Source organism: Betta splendens, chromosome 2, assembly GCF_900634795.4.
Source record: "Betta splendens chromosome 2, fBetSpl5.4, whole genome shotgun sequence".
Lineage (NCBI taxonomy): Eukaryota > Metazoa > Chordata > Actinopteri > Anabantiformes > Osphronemidae > Betta > Betta splendens.
In genome coordinates, this window is record NC_040882.2 from 19,374,155 (window position 1) to 19,389,867 (window position 15,713).

General features: G+C 41.0%; 2 protein-coding genes across 3 annotated transcripts; both read left to right on the forward strand.

Annotated features, from left to right (window-relative positions):
• Positions 1-2,243: 2,243 nt before the first annotated feature.
• Positions 2,244-10,650, forward strand: LOC114846802 (protein mono-ADP-ribosyltransferase PARP14-like). Of its 2 annotated transcripts, none has more exons than XM_029135889.3 (15): positions 2,244-2,594; positions 2,991-3,151; positions 3,226-5,322; positions 5,439-5,675; positions 5,744-5,968; positions 6,169-6,235; positions 6,545-6,691; positions 6,790-6,849; positions 6,939-7,115; positions 7,381-7,519; positions 7,610-7,665; positions 8,099-8,782; positions 8,870-9,006; positions 9,077-9,254; positions 9,438-10,650. In XM_029135889.3, the coding sequence occupies exons 1-15, from the start codon at positions 2,423-2,425 to the stop codon at positions 9,716-9,718; spliced, it is 4,818 nt and encodes a 1,605-aa protein (XP_028991722.1). In that variant the 5' UTR covers positions 2,244-2,422; the 3' UTR covers positions 9,719-10,650. The 2 variants fall into 2 exon arrangements, with proteins under 2 accessions (XP_028991722.1, XP_028991732.1); XM_029135899.3 differs by having other exon boundaries at positions 3,229-5,322.
• A 1,919-nt stretch (positions 10,651-12,569) lies between these two features.
• On the forward strand, positions 12,570-15,643 carry LOC114846881 (C-type mannose receptor 2-like). Its single transcript, XM_029136093.2, has 5 exons — positions 12,570-12,807; positions 13,240-13,284; positions 13,906-14,304; positions 14,475-14,807; positions 15,253-15,643. Exons 2-5 carry the CDS (start codon positions 13,251-13,253, stop codon positions 15,603-15,605), a joined length of 1,119 nt encoding a protein of 372 aa, XP_028991926.1. The 5' UTR covers positions 12,570-12,807; positions 13,240-13,250; the 3' UTR covers positions 15,606-15,643.
• The last annotated feature ends 70 nt before the right edge of the window (positions 15,644-15,713 follow it).

Consider the following 15,713-nt stretch of genomic DNA (forward strand, 5'->3'; position numbering starts at 1 on the left):
AATTTAAAAAAAAACAGATTATCAATAAAAATTTGGTAAAACTACAGTACACTTAACGAAATGTTACAGATGCATTTAATTTATCATTTTACTATTACTAGTAACTGTGCTGATAAAATCTACTTTTTTTTCCGCCAGAAACACAACAATCAAACAACACATTTCATTATATTACAACACCAATGACTTGGCCTCAGGCTCAGAATCACTGCAGACAACATTACACAGACCTGGTCAGTGGACTGGACCAGTTGGATGATCCAACCTTGGCATCTTACAGCTCTGTGAGGATCGGTCTGTTCAGAGACACGTGGAGGTGGTCAGATGGGAGTAACTCCTCCTTCAGAAACTGGGAAAGTCTTGGAGATTTGGTTGATGGACAAAGTAACAAGACATGTGCTACTGTGTTAAACACAGCAGGAACATGGAGCTACAACTATTGTGATGAACAAAAACACTTCTACTGCTACGAAGGTGAGGTTAACTAAAACGTACTTTTCTTTTTAAGGATAAACTGAAGCAGTCAATGAATATATTGCACTTTGTCTATTGATGAGTTTTAACTTTAAGTTTGTGCTGAAAATGATTCAGTTGACCTTTAATAGGGTTTTAGGAGAATCTGAAGCAGTCGAAGAACTAGCACATTTTATTATTAATGCCTTTAATTTTTTTACGTTTTCAACGTATTCTTTAAAATCATAGTTCTTAGGAATCCTAATACAATATCTAGCTGAACAAGGAAAAACTGTTTTTTGCATTCTTTATTCAAAATTAAAATTAATAAAGAAAGAAATGTATTCAAACTTCCTGTGTTTGTGTCTGACAGATAAACTGGTCCTGATAAATCAAAGTCTGACCTGGGTGGAGGCCTTAAAATACTGCAGAGAGAACCACCATGACTTGGTCTCCATCACTAACCATCACCAGCAGAGATGGGTCCAAGAGAAAATCAAGAACGCCTCAACTGACTTTGTGTGGCTGGGACTGAGATACACCTGCACTCTGGGTTTCTGGTTCTGGGTCAGTGATGAGGTGGTCGACTATCAGAACTGGGCCTCAAATGTAACAAGTGACTGGAAAATGTCTGCAGCCATAAACACAGGAAACAATATGTGGTTCAAAAGACCTGATACTGAGAAATTTAATTTCATCTGTACTAAGAAATAACACCTACACACACACCAGAGAATTTGTGGTGAGTCACACTGTTTTAAATCAGGCATTAGTTTAAAAGCATAATTTCTGTACAGTATAGACAAACTTGGGAGGCTGCTTTCAGGCGTGGTGACAAAGTCTGCTATAAATAAACCAATACATGTTTAGCAAGGAGGTGGGAAGGCTAAAACACAATAATCTGAAATACTTCAGTATTTCAAAATATTCAGGCTAGGCAAATCATAAACTATAAACCACCCCAACCTCCACACGACCTTTCTGGCCCACAACCTGTATGTGTTCGACTCTCACTTAAATGAAATATCATGCAGCTCCAACACCTCCACTCACCCCACTATTCATACAAGACCCCCCCCCCCCAACCACAACTCAGAGAACCCCTAATCAAAGGCCACCTCCAGTTCCAGTCAGTAGTCAAAACAGCAAGGCAGTGACTACATACAAGAAAAACAGGAAGCAGGCAAGACAGGGTCGAGACAAAAGCACAGTTCAGTACACAGGTCAAACTTAGAATGCTGGAGTGCTGGAGCATTGGCTGATTAAGTGCAGGTGGTGAATCACATGACCAGGAGGATAAAGCGGGAACTGAACGGACCAAAAACCGGAAGTACAACAGCAATGTAACAAGAAGTCACTACAAAATAAAACAGAAAATCGATATGAATGAACACCTGAACCTGGATCCATGACAATTATCCCTTCTTCAGATTTGTATTGGCATCTGTATTTAAAGCTCAGCTTAAGGTGAAAACTGTTGATGTTTTGCCACCTGCTGGCGGCCTCTTCTCTGCGCATTTCACTCTTATAAATAACCAAAGAAAGAAACCAAAGTAATAAACACCAAGTTTTTGCCCCCTCTTGCCTGTTGTTGGGGATTCATTTTGTACAGAGACGCCCAGACTTGTTTTATTTTTCATTTGAGGTGGGTGCAATTTTTATTTCTTGATAAGGTAGGCAGATATAACCTTTACGTGCATACGTAAATTGTCATTGTGCAGAGTCAATGGAATGCATTAAAGGTCAGTGTTGTGTGTGTTTTTATGGTTTGTTGATATATTTATTAGAAGACATCTCGGCCACATTTCGTCCGAGGATCAAACCCACACACAGCCGCGTCGCTTGTTCGGGACGTCCTGTGCTGAAGCTCAGGAAGCGCGTCAGTGGCGACAGCAACACGTTCAGCTCTGCGCTCATCTGCACCAACACCACGTCCGTGTGTGGCTGATACATTCACCTATTCAACGCCATGGAGGACTACTGTTACCCTGTTTATTTCCAGTGCCTCGAGCTGGACGAAGAGCAGCGGAGGAGAATCCGCAACTACTTCAAAATCCGCCGCAAGTCAGGCGGAGGCGAGTGCGGCTGTGTGATGAAGACAGGCGATAAAAGCTACAGTGTTGCTTTTAAAGAGCGAGAAGGTGAGACGTTCATAAAGTTGGTCCGTGCAAACGGCTCAGTTGAAAGACATTAAAATGTGGCGTCGCGCAGGTGAAAGCGAAAGTATGCGCTGCATTCACTTGAGCCTCTGTTGATTATTTGTCCGCTATTTTACTTGATGTGTTACTACTACAGCCCAGTATGTAGTATTTTGTCTGCCACTGTGTGTTTTTTTATTTCGTGTACTGTGCATCTATTTAAAATTCCATTAATTTAGTTTCACTTTCACTTGGCTGCCTTCAAATATAAGTCAGTTGTTGTTAACTCAACAATCGTGTCAACGTGACAGGTCACGTGAAAACCTGTAAAGGGTGTGGTGGTGAAACCAGCTGTTGGAACCTGCTGAAGGCATTGACATAATGTTTTATTTTTCTCAGCTCAGCAAAGGGTGCTGGAGAAGTCTGAGCATGTGTTGGACTTTGCAAATGGTCCTCTGGTTGTGATTGTACGAACCAACCCAGAACCTCACAGCCCTGTCAGCACCGTGTCCCCCAATCAGTCAGTGACCCCGAAACTGGATGCGGCAGCTTCATCACAGGTCAGCGTGGGCAGGTTAAGTTTTTAATAAATGTTACAGACTAAATAAATACATTTTATTTGTCTTTCCTGCAGCAGCCCATTCCTACTACCAGCCTGACCCCTACTGGTGAAGAGTATGAATTACACCCTGACGCGTTCCTCATTCGTTACCTCAGTGAATTTCCTACCGCCTGGAGCGAACTGCAGAGTGAACTCACCTCCGTGTCCTGCTCTGCTCAGATTTACCCAGAGGAAGGAAGGGTTGTCGTCAGGAGATCAGCTCAACCTGCAGATGCAGATAAAGTTAGAGATTGGAAACTTGGCATAGACAACCTGTTTGACAGCTACCTGTGTCACTATGAGGTGGACCCTCACAAAGTCAAAGCGTTGCTTCAGTGCTGCAGCTCCTACCAGAACACAGGTGAGGTGGGGGTGTACAGTGAGGCTGGGATGGCTGTTGTTGTAGGGAAATGCTCTCAGGTGAACGTCACTTTGAAGAATTTGGAGGTTTCTACTATTAAAGCTCAGGAATCAGTTCTTAGTGAGAAGCAAATCAGCATTTGTCGACTAGGAGAAGGCAAACTACGTCTTCTCCAGGAAGAGATTAAGCAGCGTTTGGAACAAGATTTTCCAGGAGTGAAAGCCTCACAGGGAGATTCTGGCCAGTTAATATTGGAAGGTTCCATGAAGGAGGTTGTTCTGGTCATAGAGCTGGTTTCTGATATGGAGAGGTTTGTGTCAGAGACAACAGTTCCTGACATGAGTCCACTTGTTTTGGCCTTCCTAAAAAAGGCCTATGGAGGTCCAGGGATGCTCCGTGAGTTTTTGGGTTTAAGTGATGACGTTGAAATCGAGTTACGAGACACAGAGCTACGCTTCCTCTCTATCTCCCCAGAAAAAGTGGAAGATGCAAAAGTAAAAACACAAGGAAAATTTAAGGAAGTCAAACTTGATGTTCCTAATTGTTCTCCTCTGCTGTCTGAGCTTCGGGAAAAGCTAAAGTCCAAGACAAATGAGATGAACCAGGGGCAGTGGAGGGTTCAGGCTGTGTTTGTCTCAGACATTACAGTGTGTTTACTGGGTCACAGCAAAGAGGTCGAGGAGCTAAGAGAAGTTGTCTCTCAGCTTATTTTGGACCACTCAGAAATAAAACACCAAGTCATTCTCCCTTTCCCAGAGTTGTCACAAACGCTACCAGAATTGCTTCAGCTGCATAATTTTGACCACTCAGGCGTGGTCTTTCATTATTTAACCTCTTCCTCTCGACCAATGATGGTTCTTGAAGGTCCAGCAGTCAAAGTGGCTGAAATCAAGAAATGGCTTGTTCCATTCCTCGACTCTCTTTTTCAGACAAGAGTCACCATTGACCTGCCAGGGGCAGCAAGGTATTTGGAAAGTTCCTCTGGTTATGAAAATCTCTTAAGTCTTTCTCAATGTCAGAAGTGCCTTTTACATCTTCAAAAAGTGCCTCGTGAGAATGGAAGCTCCACTGTTGCTAGCTACAGCCTCTGTGATGGGCTCCAGGTGCAGGTGTGTCAGGGCGACATCACTAAACTAGAGGCTGATGCCCTGGTTAATGCTGCCAATGAGGATCTGGATCACTGTGGAGGTGTTGCTGCTGCACTGAGCAAAGCAGGTGGTCCTGAGGTGCAGAAGGAGAGCAAAGCCTTAGTGAGGCAGACTGGAAAGATACGTACAGGGGACGTGGTGGTCACCACAGGGGGAAATCTGAAGTGTAAGAAACTGCTGCATGCCGTTGGTCCCAAAGCTGGAAAAGCAGGTGGCAGAGAAAAGTTCTTACTGAAAAAAACAGTCACATCTGCTCTGCAATTAGCAGAATTGATGGAGTTTAGGTCTATAGCCATACCGTGTATCAGTTCAGGTATTTTTGGTGTTCCTCTCGCTGTGTGCTCTGAGGCTATTGTAACTGCCGTGGAAGAGTTTGGTGGTCAGGGAGGTCGCAGCCTGAGCACAATCCTCCTGATTGACAACAGAGAGGAGGTGGTGAGAGCCCTGCATGACGCATGTGAAAGGATTCTCCAAGGGACCAGTGGTAGAAGTCGGATGCCGAGTGGTGTGGGGGTCCAGGCTGGGGCTGCTGCCCAAAACACAGAGAGAGGAGCCACTGCTGGAGCTGCACAGGACGGTGTACATGTAGAGGTCCTTCAGGGAACTATCGAAACACAGCAAGTGAGACATAAACAAATATAACTATTTTGATGAAAATGTTATGCATGAAGAACTCATGCTCACCCACTAACATGGTGGGTAGAATCATTGACAATGAATGTATTCTACCACTGTAGGTGGACGTCCTGGTCTCTCCTATAGTTGGCCATGACCCCCTTTCCACCAATGTTGCAAAGGCTTTGTTCAACTTGGCTGGACCTAAGCTGACTGCAAACTTTTATGCTGAGGCAGGAGGAGCAACACAGCCTGGTGACACCGTCCTGGTGCAGGACTTACCCGGGCTTAAATGTAAAGCAGTGATCTTCCTCAATCTTGCAGTCTGGGGTAATAACCAGCATGGAGGTGCAGTGCAGGTAACTGATCACTAGCTGTGTCTGTGGAGGTGTTTGTGCACCTTTATTCACGTTTGTAAGTGTTCCAGGTGCTGAAGCGGGGCGTTGGAGAAATCCTGACTTCCTGTGAGACCAGAGGCTTCACTTCAGTTGCGTTTCCTGTTCTTGGGACTGGCGCCATGCTGTGTTTTCCTCACAGTGTGGTGTCCAGAGTTGTACTCGAGGAGATCAGAGCGTTTGAGCAAAAGCGAACCAAAAGTTCCCCCTTTCTGGTCCGTATCGTCATTCACCCCAATGACAGAGAATCTAGCAAGGTAAAAGAAACACACCTGCAGAGTCCTTGTGAGCACTGGGACATGTTTCCTGATCTGTGGCCTCTTTGATCTGTTACAGAAAAGCTCATACTGAAATAGCGTTGTTGTTGTTACTAACTGAGTCTCTGAGCAAAGAAATTATCAACAAAAAAAACTGTAAATGTATCAGCTAATTACTGTCAGAATGTGTGTCTCTATAGGCCTTCCAGTCTGCCCAGGAAACTCTGCACCTCAGAGGGTTCACAAATGATACAGACCCAGATCAAGGTCAGTGTGAAGAAAATGTTTGGTGAAACGTCTTCTTTCTAATCCTTTCTCCAAAGTTTGTTTTTCGTCTTTATTATTACAAGACAAATACATAGGCTACAGAAACGGAGGTGGTTTGCTTAAATCAGCTCCTCTTCAAATCAGGTTATAAGTATCATGAAATGACCAAATATGATTTTACAGTGGATAATGATTCAATTCATTTTCACTGTTTCATTCTCATTCTCATCTGATTTAATGTCATTCTTCAAAGAATAAAACCGCAGATAATAATTTTAACCTATAACCACGTCATTTTTATGGTTGTAGCTTCCTTTTACCGCCATGTTTCCATACGTAATGATGAGGTCATAGCCATGCTGGGTGGAGTCAGGCTTCAGTTGGTCTATGGTGACATCATAAATGAGGACAGTGATGCCATTGTCAACACCACTGACTTCTCTAAAACCCATGTTGGTATGAACTTTTCTTTGGTTTGACATGTTTTATATACAGTGTCAAAAAATGTTTTAATAAATGGTCAGATTTCAACCTTGTACCCACAAACCCTCCAGGTGTTTCTAAAGCCATTCTGACAGCAGCTGGGAGCACTGTTCAAGCAGAATTGGCCCAAGGTAACCCTTAAACTGGAGGAGCCAGGAAATAACCACCACAGAATTCAGTTTGCGCTCTTACTATTGTGTTTGTCTTTGCTTTTTGTCAGCGGGCGTTCCACGGGACAACATGTGCACTACAGGAGCTGGGTCTCTTCAGTGTAGAGAAATAATTCATGCTAGATTCAGGCGTGATCCAAATGTGTTTCAGAATAACTGCAAAAATATACTGACACACTGCGAGAGCAAAGGCTACAGCTCTGTGTCCTTCCCAGCCATCAACACTGGTTGGTATTAGGAGGCATGTGGATGTGTGCAAATGTATCTGTGATTTATCCTATTTAAATTTGTATGTGTAAATTACATATATCTAAAAAGTTTGTATATGACAGAACGTGAATCATTTTACTCAGGTAGAATTTGCAAACAAGTGACAGTCCATTATGGATCATGTTCTGTAGAATGAGTAGATCAAACAACATTGTAAATGACTTTAATTATGACCTATTGCCAAGGATTGAAAACCAGTGTGTTTAATTTCTACAACTGTAGGTGCGGCTGGTATGGACCCTGCTAAAGCTTGTAAAGCCATGCTGGATGGATTATCTGCAGCCATTAGGGACTTGAAGCCAAATTCCCTTTCACTCATTCGCATTGTCATCCAGCAACAACCAATCTTCCAGGCGTTCAAGTTAGTAGGGGCTTCTTTACAGCAGCCAAAACTTACCTTTAACTGTTATTACTTGCTTTAAATAACTGTTAATACTGTGTGTTTTTGCAGATCAGAGCTGGACAATCGATTTGGACTAATGGCCACCAGACGCCCCAGTCTGAGAGGTTTGTTTCTATTATTTAGCATATATAAGACTTTGTTTGTGTAGTACCTGGGGTCAAACTACCATTCTTATTTAGACCCAGTTGGTAAATCCATCACTAGCACAGCAAAAACCTTAGAGACAGAATTATTTGTGTTGCTTAATTTATTATTTTGTTAGAAGGGGTATTTTGGCTTTTTTGTTTTTGATCAGTTACATACTTTATGCCACAAGATGATGCCAAAGCATCAAGGAAACTGAATATCCTATACATTACTGAGATCAGTCAATCCATTTGGTAAATCATATTATATTGTATGTAATTACACATTTAAATAGACATTAGATGTAACAAAACAAATAATAATGTCCAATAAGTAAATCTTAATGTTGTGAACATTCAAACAAGCTCAATAAAATTGTCATATCTTAATATCCTCACATTTTTTTTATAGACAAGGCAAAACAAAAGCTCAAGAAGTTGCAAGAGAAGTGCTCACAAACCCCCAGAGCTTCAGTACCAGAAGAGAAACAACCCTTCTCCTCAAAGCCTCATCCAGCTGTAATAAATGTGACCTGCCGTGGTCGAGACACAGTAAATATAATCAAGAGAGATCTGGAGGACATTGTGCAGAAGCAGCTGATAGAGAGAGTTCTAGATGTGAATGATATTTCCAAGCTTGATGTCATGGAGTATGAGGCAGTGCTGGCAAAGGTCAACGTCTTAGGAATAAGTCTGGAGCAGATGTTTAAAAGTGAGATTGGCACTGGAGCTAGAAACCCAGCTGGAGCTCAGTCGGGTTTGGAAGAAGAGGTTGTTTTGCTGAAAGGCCTAAAGGACGATGTTTGGAGCGTCACTGAGCTTGTAAACGAATCGCTCAAAAGAGCACAGCAGGAAAAAGAAGAAGCGATGTTGGCTCTTACAGTCCAGTGGTCCATTCAGGATGTGGACGGAGTCTGGAGGGAGCTGAGTCTGCATCACAACTACATGCTGGAGAATGCTTATTTGAAACAAAGCGTGTTTGCAGATGTAATGGCACCAAATGGCACAATGGTGGCAGTAAACCTGACGGCACGAGAGGCCACGGACCGACGAACAGGTTTGACCTACAAAATGAAGAGAGAAGAGACAGATGCAGGTATGACAAGTTTAGTTGTATGCACTTGTTTTAACCCATCAAATGGACATTTGTTTGTAGTATTATTATTATTGACTCTGTGTTTAGGTTTAGAGTTGCCTCGTCAGTGGGAGCCTATGCAACAAGAAGTCTTTAAAAAGGTCGCTCTACAACCTGACTCAGACGAGTACAAGGCCGTAGCCCAGGGTTTCCTCAACACAGCAAATAACTACAGCATTCAAAAGGTGACTACACACAGAAACACATTTCACAGTCAAAATGGACACCAACTCACCTGTTTTCAACTGGTTTCAGATTGAGCGTGTGCAAAACCTCTACCTATGGCGCGCCTATAGCTTGTGTAGGGAGCGTATATTTACCAAGAATGGTCCCGAAGACGTCGGAGAAATGCACCTTTACCATGGAACAAAGGCAGAGTCATGCGAGTGCATTGAAAGGAACAGATTTGACAGGAGCTACGCAGGAACAAATGGTAGAGAGTTTAAAAGGCTTACATTGATCTACCATTTGTACTGTATTGAGCTAATCTCTCTTTGCTGCCTCAAGTTTTAATGGTGGTTTTATCCTAAAACATGAGAAGCCTCGTTGTGTCTGCATTTTTGCCTCGTGATGCTTGTGTTTGGACTCACGTTCTTCTGATGTGATTCTTTCATAGCTGCTTTTTATGGCAAAGGAGTGTACTTCGCTGTCCATGCAAACTATTCAGCCGATAAATTCTCCACACCCGACCCATTGGGGCTGAAGCGCCTCTATGTTGCCTGCGTCCTGACCGGGCGCTACACCGTTGGGAATTCCGCTATGAAAGCGCCACCTCCTCGAGGCACAGATCCCACGGACTGCTTTGACAGTTTGGTGGACCACCAGCAGCAGCCAACCATGTTTGTGATCTTCCACGATGACCAAGCCTACCCAGAGTACCTCATCACCTTCAAATAAGCATTTGTATCAAAAGATGTGCAGTATCAGTATAGGTCCGAATCAGTTACAGTGGACAGTATCGAGATGGTATGGAGATAATGATGTTAAGCATTTACTGTAAACATGGCAGGAAGTCATTGTGCTTTAAAGTAATTTTTTTTTCGAACCTCTGGTTTTGGGCAGTGTTTATTTTTCAGCAAGACAAACATAGTGTGACTGTAAAATTAAATTTGCGTGAAGGTAGAATGGGCCTATTTCAACTAACCTTTTGAATGACTATTAATTTTTTTGTCTGCTTCATTTGTATTGGAAAGTATGTTTAAAGAATCATGTCGGCATCGTTTGACTGTTACATAAAACATATTTGTTTACATTTGTTTTTAGTTAGCCCTAGTCTGGACGAGTTGTTACTGTAGATCATTCAGTCATGTTACACATTTACTGTCACGTCTTAGGTCTACTTCCGCTGTTATTTTGAAAGGACTTCCTGTTCATGTCACGTCACAGCTGTTCCCTGCCATTACCGGTCCTCATTATTCACACCTGCATCTCATCAGTAATCAGTCACCCAGTATTTAAGCACCACCTCTCACCCCAGCACCTTGCCAGATTGTTGCGTGATTTCTACCGTGTTCCAGCGTCCTGTATTCTAGCCTAGCCTTGTTATCTTGAACCCCGCTACTCACCACTGATACCGATTCTGTCTAGTCCCTGTCTGCTCTGTACGCCTTAGTTCTTGATCCTGTCTGGTAACGACCTTGCACGCTAGCTTGATGACGACCCTGCCTCTGACGGAGCGGTACTGTGATCTTGATCTCCTTGTTAACGAACCTTGCCTGCCCACGATACGGATTCAGCTTGATCCTTTGTTTTACACAGTATTGCCTACCTGTGTATGACCCTGCCTGATCTGGACTCTGTCTCTTGGAATAAAGCGTGTCTGTGCTGTGCATGTGGGTCCGTCATCTACAACGCCCTGACATTTACGTGCATTTAATCCATTTGCTGTTCTGGTTTAGCCAGGTTGGGCAATGCTGTTTTTATTTGTCAAGGTTGAAGTTAAACTAGATGCACAGTGACAAAATAGTTTACCTTTCTATTTTTTTTCCATGGAGCTCAGACAGTTCAGAATGCATGTTAATCTCCAGTTGATTCTGTTGAAACTGAACACTTTTCACCCAGCATCTAAAAACAGCAGCTTGTTTATGCAGCGAAGAAAGCTGAGTCGAAGAAAAAGAGAGAGAGAAAGAAACGGGATCTGAAGAGAAAGATTTGGGAAGACAGACAAAAACAAACAAGACTGTTGCGTTTTGCTGATCAGCAATAAATAACCTAGCTTGTTCAAAAGGACAGCGCTTGACATGGAGATCACCAGGCGTTACTTGCCATTGGAATGGGAAGGAGAGGAAGAGACGAGTCATGGAAGAAGGTGGAGAAGGCGTGAAGCAGGACCACCATGAGCTGAGGAGAATTGTTGCTTACAATGACTCTAGGATGGGACTGAAAAGCTTGATGGATCAAAAAAGGGGTCAGAGGTCAGGACGAGTAGAAGGAGTCAGGATACAAGAAAAGAAAGACGTGACGTTTTAGGTGCACTCACTACTGAGCAGAGATGTACTGTACTGGCACTGTGGCCTAAGTGCATCAGCACACAGCTGCAACTCTGTCGCACAAAACATGATTTAACTCTAAACCACACACGGTTCCCTGGCCGCATTCGCAGACCAAGTCCCATTTGCATTACCCCAACACAGAACTGAGACAAACAATTAATTTATTAAATGCAACAAACATAAACTCACTGTACTTGCAGGACAAATAATAAAAACAGTTAAAAAATAAAGAATAAATACAAATTCTCTGCACCGATTACTGCTAATGCAGGAATACTCACTGAGCTGTTCAATCTGTCCCTAACACAAGCCGTTGTCCTTAGTGCCTGAAGGCTGCCACCATCAACCCTATCTCCAAAAAACCAAACATACCAACCTGAACGACTACAGACCTGTAGCGCTACAGTAACATCCATTATAATGAAGCTTTTTGAGCAACTTGTCTCACGGCACATCTCAGACTGCCTTCCACCCTCTTTCAATCAGCACCAGTTTGCCTACAGAGCAAACCGATCCAGAGAGGACGCCATTAAGTTACTTATACAATCCAGATGTGCAATATAAACACAAATGTGCAATATTGCCGTGTACTGTGCAATACCACTGTGTAATTCACTGTTTAATTATTGATATCTCATTCACACACTTGTAAATACTATCGTTTGATCAAGCAGGAGCTGTTCAAGATGCGATTACTTACTTATTTTTTATATTATTTGATATTATTTTATCTCTCTTTTTATCTAGTCTGTATTTTTTATATAGAGCTTTCATTCTCTTACTGTGAACTGCTGATGGGTGAACCTGTAATTTCGTTGTACCTGTACAATGACAAATAACGTTCTATTCTAGTCTATTCTATTCTATTCTACTGTAATCATATCACTGTAGACTGCTACAAAGCAAACATGCTGCAGAATCACTCTTTTCCATAAAAAGGGGCACAATCAGCACATATGTTCATAATTATAAAGTAACTGAAGTTGGATTATTGGTGTTTGCAGACATGCATTTGAGTTAATGGGTAACTCAGTGATAGCAGTGTCTTCTGCTACCAAAGACATGGTTATAACCTATAAGTACAAGTTAACCGTAACAGTAAGAGGATTAGATGGATGTAAGCAGATACAGTATATGAAAAAAAACTCACTGTAAAAAGTATACAATACCCTAATTGACCAAGGAGTCAAACTGTAAAATGATTGTTTCTTAGTCCACATATTTAGTTCTTCATATTTATCTGTTTTTTCTAGTAAGTGATTAGAAACAACTGAAGCGAATCCCAGGTTTAGTGTATGAGGTCACTCATACTATGGACATGTCCCCTGTCATTCCATCATTGTCAGCTAAAGATAGACATCAGGAGCTCAGTATTTTAATATTCAAATACTACTACAGGAAGATAAAACACCCGCTGTACTGTATATGACGAAGAGTAAACAGTGTTTTATTATTCTCAGTCTATGTGAGCTTATCAAGGAGGAACATCAGTGTGTGAGTTGAATATCTGTCGTGTTGTGAACTAAACTCTTTCCATTGGTTTATTTTAATACTGTTTGAAATCATGTTGTTAATTTAAATTTTTAATTTTTGGTATAAGACCAAAAAGTAAAAATAAATTAAAAAATATCTGTGGAAAGATTTCAAAACACTTAGATTTTTCTTTGCTTTTATTTTGTAAATCGCTTCATAGTTTTTATTTTAAAATAAAATGAATTAACCTAATTGATAGTTTATTTACACAAGAACACTGATAGTTTAATTAAACACAATTTCTGTTCAGTGTTAATGAGACGTGTGCGTACCTACTTTGCTTAACTTCTTGTTGCTGTTGTTACTGTTTGTTGACTATAAACAAAATGTTCAATAATGTTGTTGACTTTCTGTATAAGACTGATTCACATTAACTACTATATTTGGTTTCAGGCAGAGAAAAGATGCAGTGGACTCTGTTTCTAGTGGTTCTGATGGGTAAGTGAACGATCTGGTCACATCTGCTACAGATGATACTGATGCTGCCTAGAAACCACATGAAACTATGGAACTAAACAGCAGCTTCTTTAGTAACAAATACAAGAACAACCAATATAACTAGATTCTCAAAAGACCTACACTTATCATTAGCACAATGTAAAATGATGTAGTGAATAACCAGCACCTCATTAAATTAGCAGCAAGCTCAAAGAGCAGATAATGGTTCTAGAAACCACATAAAACTAAACAAACAAAAAAGCCTTTTTAAACCTTAATTTTTAAATCCATCTGTTACTGTAATGAAAAACAACAGTCAAAAATGTAAAAAAAAGGATCTGTCATGTTATTTCACTACAAAAAACAGCTTTATTAGAAACAAATGCAACTTGTTTTAAGCCTTTGCCCTTTTTAGTATCACTTTGCTTTCTGTCTTCAAAGAAAATTAAATGTTAAACAGTGCAGATGACAGTGAATGCTAATAGTCCAAATGTATCATTAGAACATTGCAAAATTGTGTAGTTAGTGAACAACATTAAGTTAAATTAGCAGCAAAGTTTAGCTCAGTGTGATTTATGTGAGACTGGTTTTAATCTGCTGCAGTGTTTCCTGTGTTCTCAGGTCAGTGCTCCTTTTCCACATGTTCCCTGTATCAGTACCACTTTATTAGAGAGAACAAGACCTGGTATGAAGCTCAGACGTACTGTAGAGAGACATATACAGACCTGGCCACAGTGTCTGACATGACAGACATGAGGAGACTCTGTAGCTCTACACAGAATCAGGATGAAGCCTGGATTGGTCTGCACAGCTACCCAGGAAAAGACAACAGGACGTGGTACTGGTCTCTGCCAGGACTGGAGTTTAATGTATCTAGTGATACTAGATGGCAGAGGGGAGAACCCAATGATGGTGGACCAGGTGCACCGTCGGGAACAGTTGAGAACTGTGTTACCATAAACAATCAATTATGGAATGATGAACATTGTTATCAAAAATTTACATTTTTCTGCTTCAATGGTAAGAAAAATTATTCATATATTACTATGTGTTTTCATTGCATCATGTCAAAGAGAACATTCAGCAAAAACAATATGTGATTGAATAAAATTAAATAACAAAATACCAGTCACATTTAATCACATTATTATCTTTTGTTTCTGTATTTCTGACAACTTACTATTATCCAGGCACAAAACAATCCAACACATTTTATAATATTACTACAACCATGACTTGGCCTCAGGCTCAGAATCACTGCAGACATCATTACACAGACCTGGTCAGTGGACTGGACCAGTTGAATGATCCAACCGTGGCATCTCACAGCTCTGTTTGGATCGGTGTGTTCAGAGACACCTGGAGGTGGTCAGATGGGAGTAACTCCTCATTCAGAAACTGGGAAAGTCTTGAAGATTTGGTTGATGGACAAAGTAACAAGACATGTGCTACTGTGTTAAACACAGCAGGAACATGGAGCTACGACTATTGTGATAAACAAAAACCCTTCTACTGCTACGAAGGTGAGGTTAACTAAAACATACTTTTCTTTTTGAGGAGAAACTGAAGCAGTCAATGAATATATTATACTTTGTTTTATTGATGTGTTTTAACTTTAAGTTTGTGCTGAAAATGATTCATTTGACCTTTAAAAATTGTCATGGAGGCCAAATTCTAAATCAAAAGTATGATTTAGATTATTTGACTCTCACGTGTACATGACTACAGCACAGCACAATGTTTTATATGATTTATTTCTAAAATGGTTACAAAATAAAAAAACAAAAATGGGTGTTAAGTATTCGTCAGTTTTGATTGTTTGTATCACAATATGCAGTTGAATAAGGGAAGACTGTTTTCTTTAATCAATAATTTCAATGTACTGTAAAGTCAGAAGAAAATATTAAAATATGGCTTGAATGAGTAAGTCAATAAATTTACTGAAATTCTGATGTTTGTTTCTGACAGATAATCTGATCCTGATAAATCAAAGTGTGACCTGGGTGGAGGCCTTGAAATACTGCAGAGAGAACCACCATGACTTGGTCTCCATCACTAACCATCACCAGCAGAGATGGGTCCAAGAGAGAATCAAGAACGCCTCAACTGACTTTGTGTGGCTGGGACTGAGATACACCTGCACTCTGGGTTTCTGGTTCTGGGTCAGTGATGAGGTGGTCGACTATCAGAACTATCAGAACTGGGCATCAAATGTAACAAGTGATGACTGTGACATGTCTGCAGCCATAAACACAGGAAACAATAAGTGGTTCAAAAGACCTGATAATGAGACATTTAATTTTTTCTGCACTAAGATTTAAACATTCACACACCTGAAATTGTATTTACTTATTGAGAAGAGACAGATGCAGGTATGTCAAGTTTAGTTGTATGCATTTGTTTTAACCCATCAAATGGACATTTGTTTG

What these genes read in the sequence shown, in the direction of transcription:
- LOC114846802 (XM_029135889.3), top strand. Translation starts at nt 2,423, where the DNA reads ATGGAGGACTACTGTTACCCTGTTTATTTCCAGTGCCTCGAGCTGGAC. An exon ending in AGCATGGAGGTGCAGTGCAG is followed by an intron (nt 5,676 to 5,743) that starts GTAACTGATCAC and finishes TAAGTGTTCCAG; the next exon opens with GTGCTGAAGCGGGGCGTTGG. An exon ending in TCAAGCAGAATTGGCCCAAG is followed by an intron (nt 6,850 to 6,938) that starts GTAACCCTTAAA and finishes GCTTTTTGTCAG; the next exon opens with CGGGCGTTCCACGGGACAAC.
- LOC114846881 (XM_029136093.2), top strand. Translation starts at nt 13,251, where the DNA reads ATGCAGTGGACTCTGTTTCTAGTGGTTCTGATGG. An exon ending in TACATTTTTCTGCTTCAATG is followed by an intron (nt 14,305 to 14,474) that starts GTAAGAAAAATT and finishes ACTATTATCCAG; the next exon opens with GCACAAAACAATCCAACACA. An exon ending in ACCCTTCTACTGCTACGAAG is followed by an intron (nt 14,808 to 15,252) that starts GTGAGGTTAACT and finishes TGTTTCTGACAG; the next exon opens with ATAATCTGATCCTGATAAAT.